Below are 25,120 nucleotides of genomic sequence, written 5' to 3' on the forward strand. Positions count from 1 at the left end.
TCTCAATTTTTGCAATGTTGTTATTATGTTTTCTATATTATTTGTCGCGGTCTTTTTTCTGTTGGCCAAGACACTCTTGTGTTTTCTTCACATTGTTTATGATCAGCCATGTGACAGAGTCACAAGTTGCTGCTGATCGCACACGTACTCTCGTTCGGGTTCATTGTTTTACACCGCAGGCAATGGTCTCTTCTTGATATAATATGTACATCCGTTACTATCTTACACTCTACATTCAAGTTACACCTTGTTCTCAAGTCCGACACATACACAACAACAACAACAACAACAACAACAACAACAACAACAACGACAACAACGACAACAGCGGCAGCAAAAGCAACGACAACAACAAACATTCGACACAATGTAAAAATAGAGAATGTTTCTATTCATCTCTTTTGTTTATCGAAATACAAAGTGACATAGCACATAATTAATAATCAAAATCACAACTTAACTGAAATATTAAAAAGATATGTAAGCTAAAGAGCTAAAATTTATGATTTTATATGTGTCCGTTTGAAATTCATTTTTTTTTCTCTTTCTCTATTTTACCTGAGGTGTGTGCACGCACATACAAATTGCTCACCGGTGCATGATCGTGCGTACTAAGTTTCAATGCGGAATTCTTCTTACGAAATAAAAAGCAACTCATTTCGATCGTTGAATGCAACTCTTTCACCACTTTGTAAATTACCGAACTCTCTCTATCACAATTTTCCACAAATCGTTTGCTCATTCCAAAATGAGGGAGGAATATTAGAAGTGAAAGAAGAAAAACAAAAATTAGAAAAAAAACCACACACTCAACAAATCGAATAACACATTCAATTGGAAACACTACAAATTGCGTTGCTGTGTTGCGATTTGCAAAAAACCGAATGTTTATGTTCTGTTCGGCTTGACTGTTAGACTTGAGTTTACGATCGACCGGAATATTCTATGCAGCAGCCAGGGCGAAACACATTCGCACGTACACATAGTTACGCACGCCAGATAGCACACAACATACACACAGCGGAATGTTTTCACAGTCATGATGCATATTCTGAGCAAAAAGAGCGAGAAAAAAAAGAGAGGATAAAAAACGCAGTAACGACGAAGTGCCATGCAGAAAATATGAGCGATGTTAAGATAATTGTTGTGCATAATTTGTATCAACGTCATCATAAATTCACTAACCAAACAAACAAACGAATCCAACGAAAAGGCAACGATCCGTTTTTTTCGAAGGTGTGGCCACAATTTGGTTTTGACAATTTTATGTTCGATTATCATGCAGATTTCTGCGAAAATCGTGGTTGCCATTAAAATTGGCCTAAGATTGCAATTTGATGCAGAGATACAACGGATTTTGAATGGAATAAGGGGAAACGGATGATGACAGCCGCATGAAAGCAATATATATGTTTCGAAGTTGCGATAGCTTGGTCCAGAAGAAATTCAACGTTGAAGTGTTTCGAAAGTCGAAAGTTTGCACATTTTCATTGAACTTGGGATTCGAATCAAGCTCAAGCTTTGAATATTTGATCTATTGCGTTCGATGGAGAACGCCCAATATTTGTGCGTGTGTCAAAGCGACCAGAAGAGTTCATGTCAACAGCAGAATGGAGCAATGCTTCAAAAACACTTCATACTATAGAGTGTATGAAGGATACACATGAAGATATGTCTTCTTGATATTATATATGTATAAAAAATTAAATATCGGAAAAACCACACGTCAGAATAATCTCAGAATTTTTCTCCTTCCTTTACTTTGTACATCATGAACACTGATGTTACGAAATAAAAATTGTCCTTAACCCATTCCAAGAAATCAAATCACATTCAACATCGTTCATTCAGCGCGTATCTCTCCGTTGGATTGATAATTGATTTCGACGAGATCAAATGGAAAGTAATTGTTCAATCGAAATGAAGTAATCTGAATCAATTTTCTTGGTCAGCGTTTCGCTTTCGAGCACATTCGTTTGTGTCGGGAGCCGGTTGAGTGTCGGCGCGGTTTGTTTTCAGCGGCATTTTAGTAGTTGTGCTGGAGTTGTTTTTTTTCACATCGTTTGTGATTGGCACGTTTTTTGTGATGTGTCTGAGTGAAGTGCATTTTTTTTCCGCCCAAGTAAGCTCGATAACAGAGACAAACTGGCAAACTGACTGCACAAAAAAACGATTCATACGTTTTTCTTTCACTCTCTTCCGTCGAACAATGCACGCGGTTGGAATGAAGATTGCTGGAATGTTATGGTTCTGTTTTCTGCTGAAGTTTTTTCTACGCCTTTCACATTCGCCTCGTTAAGAATATAACCAGACTTTTTTTTGTTGAACTTTTCTCATCATAAATACCACTTACCCAGTCGCAACCGTTTTTTATGATTAAATAAAGCGATGCAATTCTACAAAGTTGCAATGATATTTTCATTATACCTCCTTTAAACCTTAAAGATTGTTGTTTATCTAAACGAATGAAAGAAAAAATGAAAAAATGGCATCGTCTAAAATGCAAACGATTTCATGTAATCCGCATGAAAAAGCAATGAAAACATGTAAAACCCCATATAAAGATGTTATCATTCAGGTGGAGCACGAAAAAAACGGGCGACAAGAAAAACCGTGTTTTCAAAGTGTTTGGGAAACTATTAGACAAACTCACAAGTGTGAAAATACCTCGCACGGCGTCTTTTATAATAATGACACCATTACATTTTAATTAAAATAGTGAAAAAAATGAGCCATTTCCAAGTGAACGGCATCGAATATCGAAAAACAAGCATTTGGTATTTTAGTGAGCATTTACCTGTTTTGCAATGTGTGCCAGTGTGTTGCTGTTGTTTCCCCCGTATCGGCAACGTGTAGATGGCGGTAGATTTTTGAAAGCGTTTCATGTGTCGCACGGAGGCGGGATGATTTCGTGACGATGGCGATGAACTCTGCAGTTTTCGCTTCTCGCGTGATGTTTTGGTTATATGACTTTCGATCTGAGATCGAGGCCACGACGTTGGTTTGCTATCCATTTTGGCTGATTCACTACGAATAAGCACACACACACACAAATAGAACCATGGTTAAAAATGAATACAATTCAGCATACACATAGCTTTCATTCAGGATATTTATATACGTTTTTTGTTCAGAACACTTACTCCATTGCTTTGCGATAGCGGCAAAAGAAGTCGGGTCGTATTCGATATTTATTCAATAGTAATTCGCATTCCTTCAGTAGGTCAGCATCGGCGTCCGACATTTTATGTGCTTTTGGTATGCTGAATGGTCCGAGTGGTTCGCCATGGAACTCGGGAATGTTGTTGAAAAAATCACAGGTCGCCTTAAAACTTTCCGGTGTATCGGTGCGTTGTGGTTGTTGAACATTTTTGGTGCGTTGTTCACCCGTTTTGTTCGATGAACCGGATGAATTGCCCAAATGGATGCCGAAAAATCCATTGAAATTGCCGTTTTGCCCATTTCGTGTCGTTGACGTTTTACCTTTTGGCACACCGTTTGGCAAGCCAACGTCAAAGTGTGGAATTTTCGGGCAAAAATTCGCATCGCCTAGAATCCGTTTGAGTGCAATCAACGGTGATGTGGTCAAGGTTTTCTCACCTTGATATTGTTCATAGGTTTGATCAGGTAATAACAACATATCATCGTCGCATGTCTATGCACAGTCTGTAATCGAGAAAAAACAAATAATGTTAAGAAACGTAAATTAATTAACGCGTTTTTATTTTGATATGTGTGTGGCTGGCAAAATTCATAGTAAGCAAAAAAAAATAAACAAATCATAAAACTATTATATGACATGATGAGAATATTTGCACTTTGCATGTTGTCACGAGCACAGCGGTGGCTCCGTGTAATATCGCAAATGAAATACATGAAATGTATGCCTCAATTTATAATAATATGGTTCCATATCTGACGAATAATAACCTCAATACAAGATCAAGGGTCGCCGAAAAATCACAATCGACCGCCGATAACGAACTCTTTAGAAATGGAATATTTTTCACTTTGTTTTCACAAAACCTTCATTTGCATAATTGCATTTTCTCGGTATGGTTTTCTATGTGCTTCGTTTTTTTCTTATTCACATCCATTAAATCGTCCCGCAAGCTAGACATATGCATGGTACTTTTTTGCACACACACACACACACACACGGAGAGAGAAAGACCGAAAATTCTTTTATCTACTCGATTCATACAACTTCATACATGTATGATTTGCATTTGGTTCGCTGCAAAACTAAAATGCGAAAAATTGCTAAGTGTCTGCGGGGTGTGTGTGCCGTCGCTTTCTTTCTCCCTCATCACCGCTATCTTTTGCCATAGCCAAATTAAGAACAAAACGAATCGATGTTTCGAGCGAATTATAAATAATGTGCAAATAAATTTATCTAATAGTTGGTCATGAACTGTAATTCTTTGTTTGTGGCTTTGTTTTGTTCGGTTCCGCCCGCCTTCGTCATCGACTCATATGCGCTATTTCGACGGGCACATTTAAGCGATCAATAGTACACTGGCAGCTAGGCCATGTCTTTGATATTGGCATTCCCAACAAAGTAATTGCTTCTGCACGATTTCCTTGTTGCTGTTTTTCTTCTTCTTTTCCTTAATCGGAGCAAATTCCATAGAATCCACGGCTCACGTTTGTATTGACAGGACCACCGTTTGAAGTGCATAACAAAATTTTGCATTTCTTCGCCAACTTCAAGTAGAAAAACAAACAAATTCGTTTTTGTTTACTTATTTACTTGTTGATTTTCAGTTCGAAACACGAAAAATTGCGGGGAAAATTCACTTTCCTTCCTTTTTTCGTATGTTTTTTTTTGTTATCAAATGTATTCAATCGCAAACGACTCAACCTTAAACCCAAACTTGAGCCAGATTTAATGTGCCGACTCTAATTCAATTTAAACAATTTCTCCGCCAAATTCCAACACACTCGAGTTAATTCATGGTGCACCGCCCATTGTGCCGTGCGCTGAATACACTATATTTGCGTAGCATCGATTGCGCTAAAACAAAGTCCAAATGTACGTATTTTCGCCGACAGATGATTATTATTGCATAATTGTAGTTAATCTGAGAGAGTTGGTCGTGCCAGCGGTCGTACGTTATATTTGTGAGCGCGATCATCATTATCATCATTGAAATTGTGTGGCTATTATTATCGTGTTATCAACGGCTCGAAATGGATATGGGTGTATATATGGTATTGGAATTTCAAATGGTTTCGATATTTTCGCTCGTCGTATTTTAAGTCGGCAACTGCATCGCCGCAGATTCCATTGGCTTGTGGTGGCTGGTTGTTGTTGTTCTCCTTTTTAATTGTACGAGAAAATCCAACAAAGAACCGATAATATGCCACAAGACAATATTTTGATTCGTGTCCGGTTTTAGATTTCAATGCCGATTTACGTGGAGAGCGTGCACGCGAATTGAAGAAAACAAGGCACACAGAGAAAGAGAGACAGACCTAGTATTATCTAAATATTGTTTGCGGGCATTCAAACAATGTGCGCGAGAGTGAATTTGTTGTTGCAAAACGGCATATCGCGATGAGTTTGCTAGCTTTGCTCGATGTGCGCTCTCCTCTTCGCGCAAATCCACACACAGAGTTTCGAGATCGAAGCAAAGCAAAGCAAAGCCAAGCCTAACCGACTCGATTCGCCAGAGAGTCAGTTTTTGGTTTTTTTTTTCGGTTCGGCCACAAATTACAATCTTTTTGATCGGAACAGTGCAAAGTACAAAAATATAAATAATGATATTATGTGATTTTTGTTGCTGTTGGTGTCGTGAGACCGTTGCATTTCGCCTGCTCTTTTTTCTACGGTCTTCTTCAACCGTTTTTTCTCCTCCTTTTGTTTAACCTTTATCTCGGCCACAGAAAGAGCCGACGCTCAAACGACTTGGAACAACAAAATACAAATCGAGTGCAAAATGCAGTGTGAACACAAGGAAGGGAAACGTGCAGAAAACAATAACAACAACAGCCTACGTTGTTGAAACGATGAACGAATGAAATTACAGGTTCAATTTCTTGCTGCATTCATGATGAACCGATGATTCTCTCGCTCTCTCTCTCTCTCTCTCTCTCTCTCTCTCTCTCTCTCTGTCCATCCCGTGTGTTATTTTCTCTAAACGCTCTCGTTTATACAAATAAAAGGAGCTGTAAGTGCATGCACGGCAAATAAAAAGCATAACGCACCTCTCTCAACCAAAAAAAATAACAACAACTTATTTGTTGAATGCGTTGCAGTACACATATCCGTTCGAGACCATACCACCCATATAACCATGCCGCAATATATCTGTATGTCTATGCTTCGATCATAATCAGTCAATCTGTTGTTCTCACACTGCCTCCACACCACAATCGCAACGCAGCACACTGACTGAGCGCGCTACATGCAAAGGCATCACATATCCAGTTATATTCAAATGGGAAGGAATTTTCAACCAAATTACATTCAGTTCAATTTAAAACTGGTATGAATTATTATTAAGGGGGAGCTACACGATATCGTACAATATCGTTACGGCCCCAACAACAATGAATCGCAGTCTTTTTTGTGAAAATCGTGAACGCTGCTTCGTTTTACGCTGTTATGCCTGCGAGTCGTGTTGTGAGTTGCGTGCGTGTGTCAGTGTCCTTCACCTTTGCCGTAAATTATGTCGGAATTCATATTGCACAACATTTCAAAGTCTGATCACAGTTCAATGTGTTTAAGGAAGAGAACGTTTGAACATGACCGAAAGCGGTCAACAGGCGGATTGAACTGAAACGTCAAGTCTCTCAAACTACGACATGACGTGGAATTTCGGCTAAATAAGATGCTTTGATCTTAATTTTTTTTATTGAATTTCTTGGAGATAATTCGGACCAACTTCTCAGTTTTTTTGTTTTTTTTTGTAATCAAAACATTTTTTTTTAAAACGTTAACAAGTCAATCGAATATTTAAGAGGGGAAAAAATCCAACAAAATCGATTGCGTGTTAAATGGCTGAAAAAAAAAACGCTGTTTTATTCTCTGTAAATCTCAGCATTGCATCTCAAGCTCTTTGTTTCCTTTAATTAAATGCCTTTGCGCTAAGTACTTGATTGGGATAATCTCATATTGAATCGCCCTCAACGCGATTCCAAATTGCAGACCTCAAACAAATTGATGATTCAAAATATAGTCGATCCGATGAGTAATTGTATTAAATGATATACATCGAATTCGTGAACGAACGAAATACGAAAAGAAGTTTTTCCACCTTTTTAAAGTTTTGCATTGAATTCTGAAAGAGTTATTTGTGCATTCGCGAACAAATGTTTTTTTTTTTTCCTTTTACTGCTCAGATTTGAATTGAACTTGCATTGCGAATATCCTCTTCGTAGGCATTAATCCAACTTTACATATTTTTGTATGAAAAATGCTCAATTTCTTATTTGCGGTTCGAATCAAATGCAATTATTTGTGTGTGTGTGTGTGTGTGTGTGTGTATGTGTGTGTGTGTGTGTGCCAACACGTTATGTGCAGATTATGCTAGGTGAATACACGAATTTATGTTGAGGCATGGCGAACGAATTTCTCAAGAATTGGATAAATATGCACTATGATATCGTAGCATGTTTGGGTTATAGCCAACGTATTTATATTCTCTCTCAAGCGTTGACTGGCACTTAAAAGGAATCAAAACACATTTTTGAACCGCCTTCCCATCAAAGCCTAATACTAGAATATTCTCGTGTATATCCAAAAATAAGAAGTCTTTGGAATGAATGGGCCTATTTTGGGAAATTAAATGGTTTGTAAAATGGAGTAGGTGTTGAAATGGGTATTTCAAGGATTATTCTGACATCACATGGGTAATAGACACCGCAACGGCTTGAATAACTCGATTTAACTGAATCGTAGGTATTGCGGCGAGGAATTTACGCTGTATTCTATGGAAAAACTTGAGATTTTCAACAAAATATGGGCTTCCCAGCATACTCAAGCGTGAAGATAGTATATTCTTTCATGAAGAAGGTATTTTCTTTATTGAAAAAGGTTTTCAAAAACATCGCAGATATTTCCTAAGCTGATACCATTTCGGTACGTGCTTCGAATCGACAAAATGTCTTGAGTTCAAGAGTGTTTTGATTTTATAAATGCGTATTCAAAATGTCGACAACGTTCAATTTTCAACTTTTAGAGCTGAAAGAATGAGTTAAACAGAATTCTGAAGAAGAATGTCTCATTCTAAACGCTGAACATCTTGAGCAACATCCAGCTTATTTATCAATCAACAATGTTGATCCAGCATGTAGAGCTCGTTGCTCTATTTACTGTCTCAAGTTGTTGAAAAATACTGTTGCATCGGCATTTCGTGTAATGAGGTAGTCACCACTGAATACATATGTTAAAGCTTGAAATAATCGAATTTGTTTTTCTTTCTGCGATGCGATGCGCGGTTTGTTTCTTGTTATGTTTTGTGTTGTCAATCTTGGGGCAATTGCGTTGCATTTACTAAAACGGACAGCTGCTACATTCATGTATCTCTTGCGACTAAACATAAACGCTTTTTTTAGAGATTGTGTATGTTTTGCGACGTATTTTTAATCAAATTGAATTCATTGAAACAGATAACATACAAATCGCGTTGCAAGCAATCGGATGAATCGCGCGTGTTTTTCATGTTTTATTCTCTACTTTTTTTTGTTGACTAGACAATGTGTTTTAGTTTTGTTCCATTGCATGTTTCTCTCCGTTCGGTATGGGTTGGACTGGAAATTGTAAATGGTGCGGCGGCATTTGACCGTTCAAGTATTTACGTAGACTGTATGCGTACAGAAGGCAGATTCAGTCAAGTCACTCGGTTCGTGTCAGAAGTGGAACACTTGAAGTCGTCGATGGTTGTAAGACATCAAAAACGATTTTTCTCAATCACATTAAATGAATTCACTGGTTCCGAGGGGTTAATAGCACAAATTCAAACGAGAAAAAATGTCAGAAAACAGAAAATGTTTATCAGTTATATCGTGGCTGGCCAAGGACGTTTTGCTTATCGCAATCCTGTCATTCAGAAGCGATTTTAATTGAATTGCGATTTTCGCTCGCAATGCGGTGCGTTCGATCGTTCCTTATCTTCGGAAGAAATTTTAATTTCCTCAATTTTTGCAAAATATCAAACGAGTTGTCGACAATTGTCGTTGTCGTCGTCAACGTTAAATGCATGTCATTCATTCGATGGCTGTTTATCGTACTTTTTATCAACAATCACAAGAGAGGGAAAAAATCGAGCAGGCAGCCGTGCCGTTTAGCAGTGGCAGCAAACGGTCGGAGAACAAATATCATTGACCGTAAAAATGAAAGCACCAAGAAATAACGAGAGAAAGAGAAGAAAAACACTGCGAAAAATGAATGTTCAACGTCCAGTGGATGGTTGAATGGCAAACGATATCTCCATCGTTTTGTTTGGTGAATGTGTTCTTCCTTTGCTCCGTTTTTTTTTCTGGTGCTCGTACAAATGTAATAATAATTCGTTGTTCTCTTTTATTTGTATCCATTTTTTTTTTCACTGTATGCGCTGGTGGAATCGTGTGTTTCTGCTTTAATTTAAAATGTCGTTTTTCAGTTGGTTGTTCGTTCGTTCGTTTGGATGGCCACGTTTATTGGCGATTTTTACAAAAAAATTTCTACACTCTTTTTTTCTTTCGGTTGTTTGTCCATCGAGCTGGCTGTGCAGTGAGCACTGTTGCGAGTGGAATATTTACGTTTTGTCTTATTTGTCGCCATCGACGTGCATTCATCCGTCCGCTTTGTCACAGATAGAGAGGATCTGAAGCTCTCTCTCTCTCCCGCTCACTCGTAGTGAACACCGCTGCTACCGCCACCGTGCATCTTTTTTATTTGCTTGTTTTCTCTTGCAAACAGCACACGAATTCGAGTGCAAACGTCGCTGAGCGCACAAGAAAATATGATAATTTATTGGCTGGGTTAGTTTTGCAAAACAGTTTATCATAATAGAGATAAAATTGATTTAATATACAATTTTTCGTCTCTGTTCTGTGCATGTGTGCGGTTACGGTAATGTTGAGAAGCTGTACAATGAAACAATTGAACATTTGTTCCTAGCATTGGTTTACATTTCGCATCCATTCGACGACGACGACGACGAATGAAAAAAATGGAGAGAGAGAGAGAGAGAAAAAGACGAAGGCGATCTGAATGAATTGAATGCGATGTGGACACGAATCGAGCTGTGGCTTAAAAGAAAATGAAACTGTGTTGTCGGTTTTTAGTTTCAAATAAATTTAATTGAATCGAAATATTAATCATTTCATTCTGTATTGTGATTGTCGGATTCATGCCCCCGGTAACAGTCGACAGTGCAGTCTCAGAGTGAAACAGCCAAGTCGGCATGTTCGAAGCGATAAAGAGATGGAATGAAAAGAAGTACAGAGGGAGAGAAGTGAAAATGTAAATTCTGAAGTCGACTTTGAATCATTATCAATATCATCTGGCGAATAACAATTCATTAGCATGATCTACGTTCAGTTGTCCGTCTGTCAACCATTCGTTTCGTGTGGTTTACATGTGTGGCTTGCAAATAACCACAAATCTCATCGTCTGAAGCTTATTCAAAATGACGTTTTTGACTACCACCAATTATGCGGTTGTGCCGCTCATCGCACACTCACAAACACACATCTGAAAGTTAATTTCTGCCGAACAGAGTGATTCGTCTTGGTGGTTTTTCTATTTACCCATTCCGTGCATTCTTTTTTTTAAATTAAAAAGCATCTCCATACATTCAGAAGCTTCATACATACGAATTCGTCATAAAATGGTAAAATGGCCATTAATACGAGAGTTTTACTCGAAAGTACGACTTTAATGCCAGAAAGAGAAGTTACTGCAATGCAAAACAAAAAATCGGAGAAAATTCAATGGAAAAAGAGCCATATTCCCGTGCATGGTTATTGTTCACAAAAGAAAGATTATGAAAATTCATTCTCGTGAAATGAGGTGCTAACGATACAACTGTTGCCCTGGCAATATTCATGATCGTGAGTGAAAAAGACTCGCACATAAAAAGGAACAGCGTAAATAACCGGCGCTATGAGAGAACAACAATGGACGGCAATAAATTACCGTAACTGTAAATTCCAAAAAGTGGTAAATTTCATCTGGCTATGAGACGTTTTATGACAAAAGTCAATGTGATTTAGGTGACACCAAATGCATGTCGCGCCGTTTTATTTAATTAATTTCGTGCTGGAAATGTTTTTATCTAATCGATTTTACTTGTTCGTACCATCATGATCATTTATTTCCTATGTATCAATTTGATGTTGCGTGTGCACGCAGTCGCTGCACTTCAACTCCAGCCAATCGGGAGAAGGGCCCCGGTTGTAACTGTTCGATGCTCAATTACACAAAAACAATTCTATTATTTACTGGTTTTCTCTGAACATTAGAACGTGCAAGGAAAAAAAAAGGTGCAAAATCAAAACACACAACACCGATAGTCTCGATCTGAGACATAGAACGAAAAACCATTTGAATAAATGTCTACAGATAACTGGTTTTGTGTTCGGTGGATTCGTGTTTGATATTCGATTTCGTGATTCTGCATATTCTCTCTCTCTCTGCTCGCTGGATTATATCTGCGGTGAAGAAAAATTTCTTTCTTCTTTTTTCTCGTTCAATGTGCCAATGAGATCTATTCGCATTTTGCTGTTTACATCTATTTGTTGGTGTGCAAATGCAATACCAATTATGGGTAACGTAAGTAAGCAATCGATCCCATCTCAAATACCGGCTGAAGAGTTCTCTCGCTTTTGCTCGACGGCAACGGAGGAGCAGCAGCAGAAGAAGAGCACGCTCATTGCGTGTTGAGTGTGGGTGGGACGAGTAAAGTCAATATCATCCAAAACAACACAATGAACATGCTGTGGTTTTATTGAATTGATATAGTGAATTTAATTATTTGCTAGGTGAAATATATTTATCGACACTTATTCGGTGAGCATCGAAAATAGTGTTTTATGAGTTGTTAAAGCATTTCTCGCAACGCATTCGGATTCTCATTTTGAGGATGGGATTTTTCTTTGAAAATGTTGAGTTTCTTTAAACAAGACGATTTTGATTCTGAAGAGAGAGAAAAGTTCTTGGTTTGAAAATAAGAGGATTTTTGCTCTTCAAAGAGAGCAATTTCATGAGAGACTGCAGTCTCTCTGCTTCCTTTGATAAAGAAACATTTTTTGAAGTCGCAATTCCTCCAGACAAATAGCGTTTTCATTCTTCAAGAATAGATGGAATTTTTTTTTTTATTCAGAGTACACATTTTAAAATAGAAAATTTTAAAACGCTAATGGCTCTCTCTCAAACCGATCGACACGATTCCAAACAACTTAAGAGCGGTTATTCACACTTCACGATCTATCGAACTCACGCTGCGAGTGATCAATACGCTCCGACTAATCATTTGATTGGACAAGGAGTTAAATGGCTGAAAAAAAACTCGATTAAATATTGATTTTTCTTTCGTTCTCGCGAACACAAAGCAGCTAGAACCGAATGTTATCTTTGTGGCGAAAAGCATTCCGAACAGGTCTTGATGAACGTCAATTTGAATTATCATTTCGAAAATTCTCAGTGCAAACTGCACCGGTCGGTGTGTGTTGTGCATCTGCAGATTACAACAACGGAAACACCAAAGCGTACAAAGTGAAAATGGTGCTTTTCGGCACGTCATTATGCCGGCCATCGAATGGGTTGAACATTGAAAAATGCATTAATTGCAAACAATATTTGTTTTAAACAGCGAAATAAACAAGCTCTGGAAAGTGTTGAAGATAAAACGACAGAAAAAAAGAAGAAACAGCGACAGCAAAAGCAGCAACAGCTGGCCACAAAAGTCGTTACAAATAAAATCCATTGCATACGATCACGTATCGATCGTGTTAAAATCACGCTTAATATGCAAGTGCCTGGTATATCGCAATACACGCCGTACAACGCAACACAACACACAATATAAAAGTCACATCAAAATTTATTCGTACCAATTAAATAAAATGGCAATTATGGAATTCATTTAATATATTTTATTTTATGTTCGCCGTGTGTGTCGTTGTTCTTGTTGGTTTTTTTTCTTCTTTCTCTTGTTAATGAAAAGAGAAAAAGATCGTGTTTGCATTGTCGATAATGACCGGTTTCATTCGAGTTACAGTTTCATCCATTTTGCTATCGAAACTACGACACAGAGAAAAGAAAACACACTATCAGCGTGAACATTTTACACCGGCAACAGCCAGAAGGTATTTAATCGATTACGATGTTATCACCGAATGAAATCCGAAATGTATTGGAATTACGTTGTCGCAAAACGCGATCGCATTTCGTTCAGCTAAATCTTCTGTTGAAGCCCATATTCATAATGGCAGTGATTTTATTGCGCCGAACTACATTCAGTGCAAAGGAACGGCGAGAAAGAGAGCAAGAGCAAGAGAAATGTACTGTTTTCCATTTGGTAAATGAAATAAATTTACACCATACATGTAGCGCGTTAATGCTTACAATCATTGAACATTAGTTTGATGGGAATTAGCGAAATTAACGATCAAGATAACGCGAACTAAAGAAGAGAATTTACGGGGGAAAAAGAGTGTGAGCGCGTGCGTGGCCAAAGAGGGAAGCTAAAAAGTGATTTGGCACAGAGCGAACGCATTTTGTTCTGTTCCACAGAAGTGAAGCCGAAACCGATAAAGTGTGTTGATATGAAGAGGAGAAAGAGTCAATGTATCCACTCAATCTTCAATTAGCGATTGTCATTTTCATAAAGCAGAATGTTTATCTTTTGTATTCGTTAACGTGTGCGTTTTCTTTTGATTTTCGCCCTGCTGCGGCAATCGTGTATGGAAGAAACAAAACAAACACACCATCTGATACACCGGCTACCATCCGCGATATCGAATATCTTGCGTAATTGCTTGTCCCATATGTTTGCTATAAATTGACTGTTTCCAATAAATTCGTTCGTTTGTCTGTTTGTTTTTTTCTCTTCCCATTCGTTCATCATCATAATTCTGTATCTCTGTTGGCCATTCACCAGTTAATTTGTCGTTAATCGCCGGGAATCGAAGTCATTTCATATCATTTGTGATATTTTATTGACTTTTGATGATGTTTCCGTGTGCATGCGTCGTTGGTGATCCGTTCCTTCGGAGATTTTAACGAGATACACGTCGATTGCCTTTTTTTGCTTTTGCTTCTGCATCACCTCAGCCTGGCAAGAGATAAGCATGTAAAATAAGCGTCGAAAAATTTGTGTTTATTCATTAATAACTATCATTGACAGCTAAAAACAAAGAACTGAACGCTTTTATTGAATACATGCTCCCCGGCTATCGCTGATATCACTGCTGCCTACGGCGATTCAACCTGATCGATTAAAATGCAAATGGTATCAATAAAAACACGTCAGTTTTTTTATTCTGTGTGTGAATAACCGTTGGGCCAGTAGAGAACTGAAAATTAGGTAACATTATGTATTCCGCCTTATTTGTGGAATCGCGAAGAGACAGTTAAAATTTGTTCTCATCAGATATCCAAAATGATAAAAGTAAAAAAAAAATCGATTAAAGCAGGCGGTTCCGTTTGAAATTTTCCACATTTACAATTTACGACACAAACATATTTCCGACAATTTTATTGGAAACGTTTACGTTGCACGTTGAGACTTTCTTTAGCAATTAATAACTCATTAAAGGCATGAACGCTATCGGCATATAAGGTCTTGAAGACACACGGAGAAAGAGAGAGCGGACATTATTCTGCGTTTTACCGCCAACAATATTGCACGAAGTCCACCTGCCCCATGCTACATTTAGAATCTACACAAGGTTTCATTCGGAACCATCATTAAGAACACGTATTCAACGAAGCCGAATGCAGGAAATCAATGATCGAACTTGATTCGGTGGTTTGTGGCACCGTGGTAATTTTCTCATTATTATTCATTTACAATATTTCACGAAGCACACACACAATCCCATGAATAAATCAGTGAGTCGGACAAACAAAAAAAATCAATTTTCTGGACAAACAAAAGACGAGATATAGGTTGAGTGCTATAGATACATTAATTATTGGACATTCCAATTCGCCTAATGTGAAGCTTTATCGAAGCCAAAAATTCAACAACAACAACAAAAACACAACATAAATTCACGGATTTTATTTGACTTACCACAGCGATTTAAAGTTGGATTTAAATATTTATGAGACAAACAGTAACTGACACTGACACGATGTCAACTAATCAATGATCTAAATATCGAACCATTCGCCGTAAACGATGTGTACATGTTATTCAAGCATTTGGTTCACTTGTTGCGTGCGCTTTTTCCCACATGAATTTTCACTTTGCCACCAACTACAGGATAAATGTGTTTCATTCAAATAAAGTTCTAGTTTATTTTTCTCAAGCAGACTTTTTTTCACTTTGTGGAATTGTGATGTTATTCTATGTTTTCTTTGTCGAAAAAAAAAACAGTAGAATTGTCTAGAGAAAAGTCACGAGCAAACTTGCAACACCAGTTCGATGGTACATAGTAAAACAATAAATAATGTAACAGTCAATTTGTTTGTGCACCATCAGTTGAACTCCTTTTCACTCTAACAGAAGAAAAAAAAACAAACGAAATAACACAATGCAAACCTGATAAAAAAGACACTTGGTGTGCCACTGAACAGTTGAAATACAACAACAGCAGCAGCGGCAGCAGAAAAAAAATTCAAGCCTAACCACAAAACACAACGTAAATTCACAATGCAACGAAGAAAAAAAAGTAGCACGCATACGAGCAAACCGGCTGATTGGAGTGTTTTTTTTTGCTTTATCAAAGGCATGCCAAATGTTCGCGTTGTTCGAGCGGATTTGTGGGCTGTTGGTTTTCATACAATTTCACAATAGTTTCGTGTGCTGTCGACGCAAATGCAGCGTTTAAAATGCTGAACAAAGTCACTCTTCTCCGATCGAAAAGCCGTTTGTGTGCCATCTGAGATGCCCCGTGATTCGTTCTCGTTTCGTCAATCGTTGGTGATTTTTTTTCTCTCTTATTCTTTTGTTTTGGTGCAAGTTTTTTTCTTCATAAAGTGGATATTTTGTGCCAGTGCAAAATCATCAAAAGTAAAATACAACGTTGCCGAGTCGAGTGCATTCGGCCACTAGCTTCGATGCGTTGAAGAAAAAAAGGCGACTCATGAAAGAACACGAAGAAGAGAAAAATACACAAATCATAAACAGGAGCAAAAGCAAAGTGTGAGCTTGCGACACACACACAATTCCCAGTTCGGTCATTCCGTCGTAACGACGGCATCGGCAGCGGCAGAATAAGAAGTGTCTTTGTGTTGTGTGCAAAAACAAAAACGAACGAACATTAACAATCATAAAGCAGAGACAAGAGGTGGAGAGAACGAAAAAAAAAAATTAATAAACAAACGAGATAATAATACGGAATTAAGTGGCAGCTGTGTGTGTTTGTTTCGTTTAACACAAGGTAAATGTGTGTAATCATAACACTTTACAAGTTGCCTCTTTGTTTCAGTCTCGAGTAACTAACTAAAAAAAGGCGTTTGAACGAAGGGCCGGTGTCTCATTTTAAGCGTCTTTGATTTTTCTTATCACGACCGACCGCTTTGGCGACCGGTTTTTTCTTTCTTAGTCCTTTGCGACCACTCTGCGCTCATGCAGAAAAGGAAAATGGCACGCACAATGCGTGCCAACATTTCAATGAAAATTGAAAGCTAAACGGGCCTGCACCAATAAATCTGTCATCAATCTTAATTAACACACCGGCTTATTACAACCAGCTTATAAATTGACCAGTTATGACTCAATTACAGCACGTTTGGCGTATGTTAAAGGCTGGCTGGTTGGCTGGTGCCTCAATTACTTATTGATTATATAATGTCACTTTTATTGATTAATACCATTGCAACCAACGTGCGATATATTGACTTATAAATCATTATCTCTCAACCACTTTGCAAATTTTAGCCGAACAAGACAAAAATATTAACGCTTCAATGGCATAGACATAATCGATCTTATTTTTAATGAACATCCAAGTAAAGAATATTTTTCCGAAGAAGACTCTGAATGCATTGTGAAAGGACAAAATTGATTTCAAACTCGATGCCATCATTAATTTCCATTCACTTGATCCGAAGACGTCTCTATCGAACACACGGAATATCGATATATAAACTTAATTAACGACTTTTATGATCCGAGTCGACGATTCCAAATCCAAAGAAAATGTTTGTTCAAACCTGTTTTTTCAACGGAAATGTTATGAATAAACTGTGTTTAATGAAATCGTAAAGAATGCATCTAATGAAATTATTAGAAAAAAAAAACAAATTTCTCAATGAATCCAACCAGCATTTTGATTTATTGAAGAATTTTATCGTCTGGAATCGATACTCTTAGATGATAAAATAAATACTGGCTTTTTTTTATATTTCTGCTAATTCAGTTCAGGTGAATCCATAAAATCATTTCTAGAATCCATCAATACGTTAGATAATCACACCAAGTCACAATTATTTCTACCGCATGTCTATGATATTATTTCGCAGAATGTTCGAATATTTTTTTCATTTTTATTGTTGCTCAACTATAACGGGCCTCAAATATCACCACTTGATTGATTCACCTTTAAGGAGTATGAATGATATATGAAAGTGGATAGATGTAGGCCGCAGGTTATTAGTACAAATTGGTAAAAGATTAAGACGCTATCACGCTAGATTAGCCTTTATGACAACCTTTATTAACCCACGTTGGGTATACCTTATTAAAACATACCAAAATCTAATACTGTAGTAATCTTATCGGAATTCTTTTCAAGATTTTCTTCAAAAGAAAAACTCGAAAACGGAGTTCGGTGTAGGTACAGAAGTCAGAAAATGACACGAGGTCGAAACCAATGTTCATTTCGAATTGAAAGTTTCAACATTCATTGTCTATAGATTGATGTTATGTTCAAAATATAAAAACCTTTTCAATTTGTAAAACAACAGTTTGAACTAAGCTTTCAGTGCCTATAACCCGGTGATAGACATAACAGTAACTCAATGGGTTTCAACACGTTTGGTCAATTTGTAAAAAATGAGTGTTAATTGCATCGTCATTTGGTCACTGGTTGCATTTGTGGAATTCAGCAATGGGCAATTGCTGGGCAAATTCGCAATTGGTCGCAAGAGATTTACGGTTTGGAGTCATAGAATCCGTTTGTTGATTAAGTGGTCTAATCAATTGATTGATACCAGTTTTTTTTAATTGGAATTCCGTTTGAATTGATTGGCTTTGGGCAAGGGATCTTTTTTCGTGCCGATCAAAAAACGTAGGTTTTAGCCATCTATTCTCTTTCTTCAACTTTATGCTTCAATAAAACAAGTCTCTTATCGCTCGGTTGACTTTCGTGAATTGTTAGCTACATAAATCCAAACCGATGGAATTTCACTTGGAAAGCATTTTTTAACTGGCCATAATCGATTTGAAATCACCGCACTGTATAATTTCACGATTTAATGAGCACCAGCGATTAATTGTACGTATTTAAAAATGGAAATGTGAAAAAAGCGGTTGAAAAACGAAATTACTTCAAATAAACTATTAGTTCTTTTTAAGAACATGCTGCGATCAAGTGGCTTTGGCAAGCACATTAAAAAAAGTCACGGGCAATTCAAGTAATTGACACAAATTTATAATTAACCAGTAGATAACCGTTGTTGTCATTAACTGAATTCGAAATGACTTCCGTCACATGCACAGAATAAGTTAATAAAAGGCATAAAAAACGTCAATTTCAGTTTGGTAAACTGAATTTCGGGGTTGGTCGATAAGAAATGACACGGCAGTTTATCACCACACACAATACAAGAGAGTTCGCATTTAGCCCATTCGCAATTTTAAAAAAAACTGATTTGTTGACATTTCGTTTCGTGGCAAAATAAAATGACGCTAAATGAATGAAAATAAAAATAACTGCTTCAACTTCTGGTGTTACTCGTATTGGTAGAATGGCAGCGCAACAGCCAGCAAGACAGAGTGCAAAAACTTGCAGTCGCGACTCGACTTTGGGCCAAATGAAATCGATGAACCAATTGTCGCATTCGATCGTCGTGCAAATTCTTTTGTGTATTGCTCCGGATTGGGTTCTTTTTTCTCGCGTTCTCTCAATATTGAACAGCGCACCGTAGCAGCAGAACTAAGGTTGACAAAGACAAAATCCCAACCAATGGTTTTATAGATATATTTATTTAATTCTGAATGATTACAGTTGGGGAGAATATCAAGTTTTTTTTCTTCTTAAATGCATCTGCGTCGTCATTGAAACGTGCATCAGCTCCTGAACGGTTCTTGTGTTGAGTGCAACGGCTACAGTGGCGGCGACGGTGCTGACGACGTCGGCCACTCTTGGGTCGAAATGATTTTGTACAGTTTGATTTTTAGTCAAGATCTCATACCGAATTCAACGTAGCACATTCGAAGAATCCGAGCAACGGAAAAATCGAAGTGCACACGGTCAAATGACGTTGACCATTTGCAAAACCGAATGATTAACATTTTCGAAAGGCACACGGAATGAAAGAGAGAAACGCAAAGATAGAGAAAGGAAGAGAAGGAGACAAATATTTCAGCATTGCTGCCAAGTTGCCCATGAAAATCGGCTATGCTGCACACGGCCACAGTGAATTTAAAAAAAATCACAAACTGAACGATATTCAAGCGACAATTGAAACGCGAAGAAAAGCGACAACCACGATCGATTGCCTTGCTTTATGGCGAGATACTCATTTCTCAATGTGTGTTTGTGCCTACCGATTATTAACGGTGCGCCCAATACAGGGAACCACGTTCAACATGCCTACGTACCGTTGGTTTTTATTCGCTCCTTTTCACGAATGATTTTATTTTCACGCGATTCGACTGACATTTTTTCTTTCTCCTCCATCTTATTCCACTCTATCATTCGCACAAGTCGATTGCGAGATGTTTTGCTTGTGCGCGAGTTTGGCCTGCCGGCTGGCCGGCCGTTGCCTTATTTAGCCGACTTCAATTGTATTTACATTGCAACTTGGTCCGAATAATCCGAATAAATGAGCTAATTGAGAGATAAATTCCAACATCGGACCGAACAATGGAAATTGATCAGTCACTTGAAATGAGCCTTCGTTCCGCAATTGACTCTTCTTTTTTATTCATTCAATCATCACCTAGCTTTATTTGGGCATTGTGTCTTTTTCGATCTCGTCGTGCGTTATAACACGTACCAATTTTTTTTCCCTTTTGCATTGTAATTCAATTATTCAATTCGTTTTTGACATATTCTGTTGTCTTCATCTTGTCGAATTCATTGTGAAAACCATGAAAATTATGAATGGAAAAATGTATTCAACACCAAATTTAGCACTCGATCAATTAGCATGTGAGAATTGAGAATTTTTCGAAGCGGCTTTTCGTGTTGCCTGTCACACGATTTCGTAATGTGACAACATTTCATTAAATGTAGTTTTTATTCACCTTCTTTAAGTCGTTGTTTTCAGTCAACTAATCTTCAGCCGAAAAATGAAATATTCATAAAAATTTAGCCTTTTTTTGGCAACCAAACTTTCACTGAATTAAACATCCAAACGATTGGCACAAAAATTAGCTTAAGAACAATTTCACAAAATGCACTACTCTTAACAAATGTTCTGGCTGCACAACTGACTGTTGTTCAGTTGTTTTATCCAATTGTTTCACGTTAAAACAAATAGTGTGTATTTTGTTTGCGTTCGTTCACGTTCCGAGACGTTTGTAATATCGTTGAATTGGTTTTCGCATTTTCATGAAAAAACGAAACAACAAACGTCTGATCAATTTAAAGTCCGTAAACTATCTGATTGTGCCTCACCGATTTCTTATTTTGTAATCCCCGCGAGATTCGAGTCGTCGGTCGGTGAAGAGTGAAGAAGACGAGAGAAAAAAGAACCACCACCAGCTACAATAAAAACATCGGCAACAACGATGAAAGCGAGAGAAGAAAAAGTAAATAAAACCAACACCGAGTACAACAACACGAACGAGAGAAGAATAGTGGGAGAGGGAGAGAGCGAAAGAAAAAAGAAGGCACTTGGCATCGAACTCAAACGAATGCGAAAGAGAAAAAGCATTGAGGTAAAATGTTTGAGACTTCACCATCATCATTCTTTTCCATTTCATACGCTTCGCTTCGTCTTCGTCGCATCTGATGCATTTCTCAGTTGCAGTTGGCGGCTCGCCAGTTCAATTTGCCTGTGGTTCTCGATTGTGTCTATGTGATGTACGCTCGCGCTCTGCTCTCACCCGCCAATCTCGATGAAGAAGACAAAACTCAATGATTTTCGATCTAATGCGAATCGCGCGAACGCGCACGCTAGAAAGAGTGTTGATGTACCGGTGTATGTTTCCTTATGGTTTGTTGTCATTGTTACTGCTACCGCTTTTTTTATCATCGATTTTCTCTTTCAATTTCAATTCTCCCTTTTTTGATGTTCATTGTCATTACAGCAGTGAGTGCTACTAACGAATGATTCTGGTAGTCATGAAACTGCTGCTGCTGCGGTTTCTGTTGAAACGATACACTGACGATGATGGAGCGTGAAGCGCGCGAGCGCAAAATTGTGAGTGCAAAATGATTGCATTTAATTTCCACAAACATAAATACACACACCAAATCGGACTGAGAGCGGGTCCGTTGGTATTTCCATTGCGAATGGGATTTTATTTTATTATTACCTCAAATGTCACTTGTGTCGTGATCGTGATACGTCTTCTTTTATCTTTCTGCAGCCAGTTTATGTGTTCCGGGCTCTGTTCTCGCTCGTTCTCTCTAACTTTTATTTCGATTTCAATTGGACGGCGATGGTGAGCAAAACACTCTTGGAAAGCATAAAACAATGCCTAGGCGATGTTGTGTTGCCGTTTCCATGTGCCAGATGAAATGATATCGAAGTGCCTATGTCGGGGCCCTGTGAGCGAAATGAACGTTAGCATTGATGTGATTTGGTCATACGTGTGTTCAACGAAGCATCAACTTTTTGACTATTTTTTTTATGTTCTTGCGTTGATTTGTCCCATTCCATTGTGTTTATTCAATTTGCTGAAACTTTGTTTACGTTTGTGTTGTTGTTTTTTCGCTTTTTTCCTCCTTTTTTCCAGATCGAAATTTCGAATTTCTTAAGATTCTCTCGAAAATCGTTGAATGCAATATTTAACAATTCTATCGCAATCAGCTGAGAAAAAAAAACCCAATTTGCATTCGTCTTGCAAATTCCGTCCGTGTGATTTTTGCGAATCGATAAAAGCAGTGCTTTATGCGACAGTATCGTCTTCCATCCGATGGATCCGTTGACATCGAACAAATTGTTCGAAAGCAGAATGCAATCAATCAATTACTATAAATTAAAATTGATTGCGAATCAAACGAAAAGAAGATGCGCGAATAAGATAATATGGAATGGAAAACCGGCTGCACAAACCGACGCAGAAGCTCGGACCATCGTAAAAATAAGTGGAAAACAATAGAACATTATTGCCATATGTTTGTCAATTTATGACGGCCCGTCACAACTTGATAACGAGTTGGCGAATGCAACCATAACTAGTAGGAAATAAACTGTATTCGGGTTTTTTTTCCATTCAATTTGCTTCGTCTTCTCCTCGTCATGTTCACTGGCGCACAGCCGGCTTTGGACCTGGCTTTGGCTCTGATTTACGGTAAACTGCAATCGCGTTTGTATGCGATTTCCTTTGTTTGGGTCTGATAAATCAAAAGGAAACCTGCAATTACATTTCAGTTGAAGATGGGCATCAATTACGTGACTCTACGGGTCGCAATCGATCAACTCTTTCTCTTCTTGTGTATTCTCGTGATCGGCAACTCTCGACTCTATCATAAATCACCTTGAGACCGAGTCTAATTTCCAAACAGTTCACTTCGGTTGATAATACAAGCAATTTTCTGCTTCTAATTACCTTGTTTTCCCGCTTTTTTCGCTTCGGCTGTTGATGCTGCTGCTGTGGTTGAGCGAATGAGTTTGCGCACGTTGCTCAACTAGCGGTTTATTGAGATATACTTGATTCAAATGTGATATCCTTATTAAGTTGAACCGCACGGTTACAACGAAATTTATCATTTTCATTGAGATTGTGGGCCATCCTTATCTGTTTCTCTCTCTGTGTAAATGGAATTAGTTCGTGTGTTTCGTGCACTTCGATTTCGTATCAATTTTTTCGTATCGTTTCACTTTTTTTCACCTTTCTTCGAATGGCGTGCGCGCACGAGACTCGCAATGAGCACGAAAAATTTGTTCGATTGCACTGTAAAAGAATTGTTGGAATGTGCTTTTGTGTGTGCCCCGTGCAAATTGATCGAATGCTTTGCATACAGGCACTCGTGGAATGGAACAACATACCGCAGAATATATCGGCAAACAAATCTCACGCGAAAGCATTTTCAACCCGCGCGATGAAGAGGCAACTTTGCGAAACACAACAACACAATGCAACTTTGCACACATTTACGCTTGGTGTGCCTCGACAAACATTCCAATAAATTGGCCCATAAATCTAAGTACGGTTGCATTGAAATCAAGGACTTGTAACGCCAAATTCCACGTACATGCGAATGCAAATCTAATAAAGACATTTTTTCATCATCGTCGTCGTCGTTGAGCTACCGAGCAAAAATCCAGCAAAGCCGAACAGCAGAAAACAAATTTCATTTAGTCGGTTTTTGGAAAATCGCTAGAAAAAAAATAAATGGCTCTGAAATGCCTTGATATATGCGACACGTTACAGGCGCACTTCCAAAACGAAAAAGAAAACTTGTTTCAACCGGTGAAACAACCATTCCGATTCAATAGCAATCGGAAAAACATTTTCTGAGTATGCATTGTGAGGCTCTTTTGAACGGCGCGTCGTTCATACGGTACTTACTTACTACTGGCGTTGAACCATTAATTCCGACTGCCAATTAGCATACCAACAACCATTGTATTTTGTTGTGTGAAAATAGATTCGGTTTTTTTCTCTTTGCTTTACGACAAACATTTTCTTGTTATCGTGGAACGGATGACGGTGAACACAACACAAACTCTCCCATTTGGTTCACGTGCTCGATTTGTTCGGCAAGTCATGCTTTTCTTGTCTTCGCTCATTCCACTCGATGTGGTTTGGGCTGTATTGTCCATACCATAAGCTTCGTAGAATCAAAAATTGAATAAACTTCATCCAGTAATTTATTCAACATGTTTTGGGTGTTTTTTTTCTCGGTAATTCTTGATCAACCGCATGGCATTGCGTATAATCGTTTTCAAATTACCCAGAATTATTAAGGACAATGACTTTGGGGCAATTTTTCTTCCGCTAGTTTTTGATGACTATGATGGATTTCTGCGAAACGTTTTTCAGTTCACGTTTTTTGTCGAAATATTTATGGCTGCGAAATCGAAAATGTCATTTTGACCCCAATTGCACGTTTATTGGAGCCAGTTTTTCAGTTGTTTGAGCCAATTTCTCAAGGCTGGAATTCAATCAATGCAAATTGAACAATGTTCAGGTCCAAGAATTTTCAATTGAATTTGAATACGATATTTTCCACATTGATTTGCGTCCTTTGAATGCAAATGGAAAACGCCAAGGGCGTGGAAATTTGTAACTTGAAATTGAATCAGTATTAATAATGGAAATAAGAAACATCGCATTATTTCATGAATGTTCATTTTTTTGAAATTCCTGCAAGAAATATTATATGATAATGGCTTCAAAGCAGAAAAGATCCTTACCTTTTATTCCCTAAGATGTTCTTTTGTACATTTCTGTCTTTGATTTATAGCTGACGGGCTTCCATTTATCAATATTGTGTGTATTTGCTCATGCATGTGACGATAGCCATTCATCTGATGACGTACATTCAGTTAGCTTTTCATGGCTTATTTGTACTTATGTGGCTGCGTTTTCGTGTATTTTATGACGTTGTCTCTATCGAAATTGTCTCCATGATTGTTCAGTACATTCAAGTGCGTTGGTTACTAGGTGTTTAC

General features: G+C 37.9%; 1 protein-coding gene across 1 annotated transcript; it reads right to left on the bottom strand.

The window, feature by feature from the left end:
• Window positions 1–1,037: 1,037 nt before the first annotated feature.
• LOC129569673 (uncharacterized) lies at window positions 1,038–21,904 on the bottom strand. Its single transcript, XM_055448772.1, has 4 exons — window positions 21,813–21,904; window positions 3,144–3,666; window positions 2,798–3,027; window positions 1,038–1,051 (listed from the first exon to the last, which is right to left on the bottom strand). The coding sequence occupies exons 2-4, from the start codon at window positions 3,638–3,640 to the stop codon at window positions 1,038–1,040; spliced, it is 741 nt and encodes a 246-aa protein (XP_055304747.1). The 5' UTR covers window positions 3,641–3,666; window positions 21,813–21,904.
• Between the last annotated feature and the right edge of the window lie 3,216 nt (window positions 21,905–25,120).

This window comes from Sitodiplosis mosellana, unplaced genomic scaffold (assembly GCF_009176505.1).
Source record: "Sitodiplosis mosellana isolate CC-2019 unplaced genomic scaffold, AAFC_SMos_1.0 Smas_scaffold_38, whole genome shotgun sequence".
Classification (NCBI taxonomy): Eukaryota; Metazoa; Arthropoda; class Insecta; order Diptera; family Cecidomyiidae; genus Sitodiplosis; species Sitodiplosis mosellana.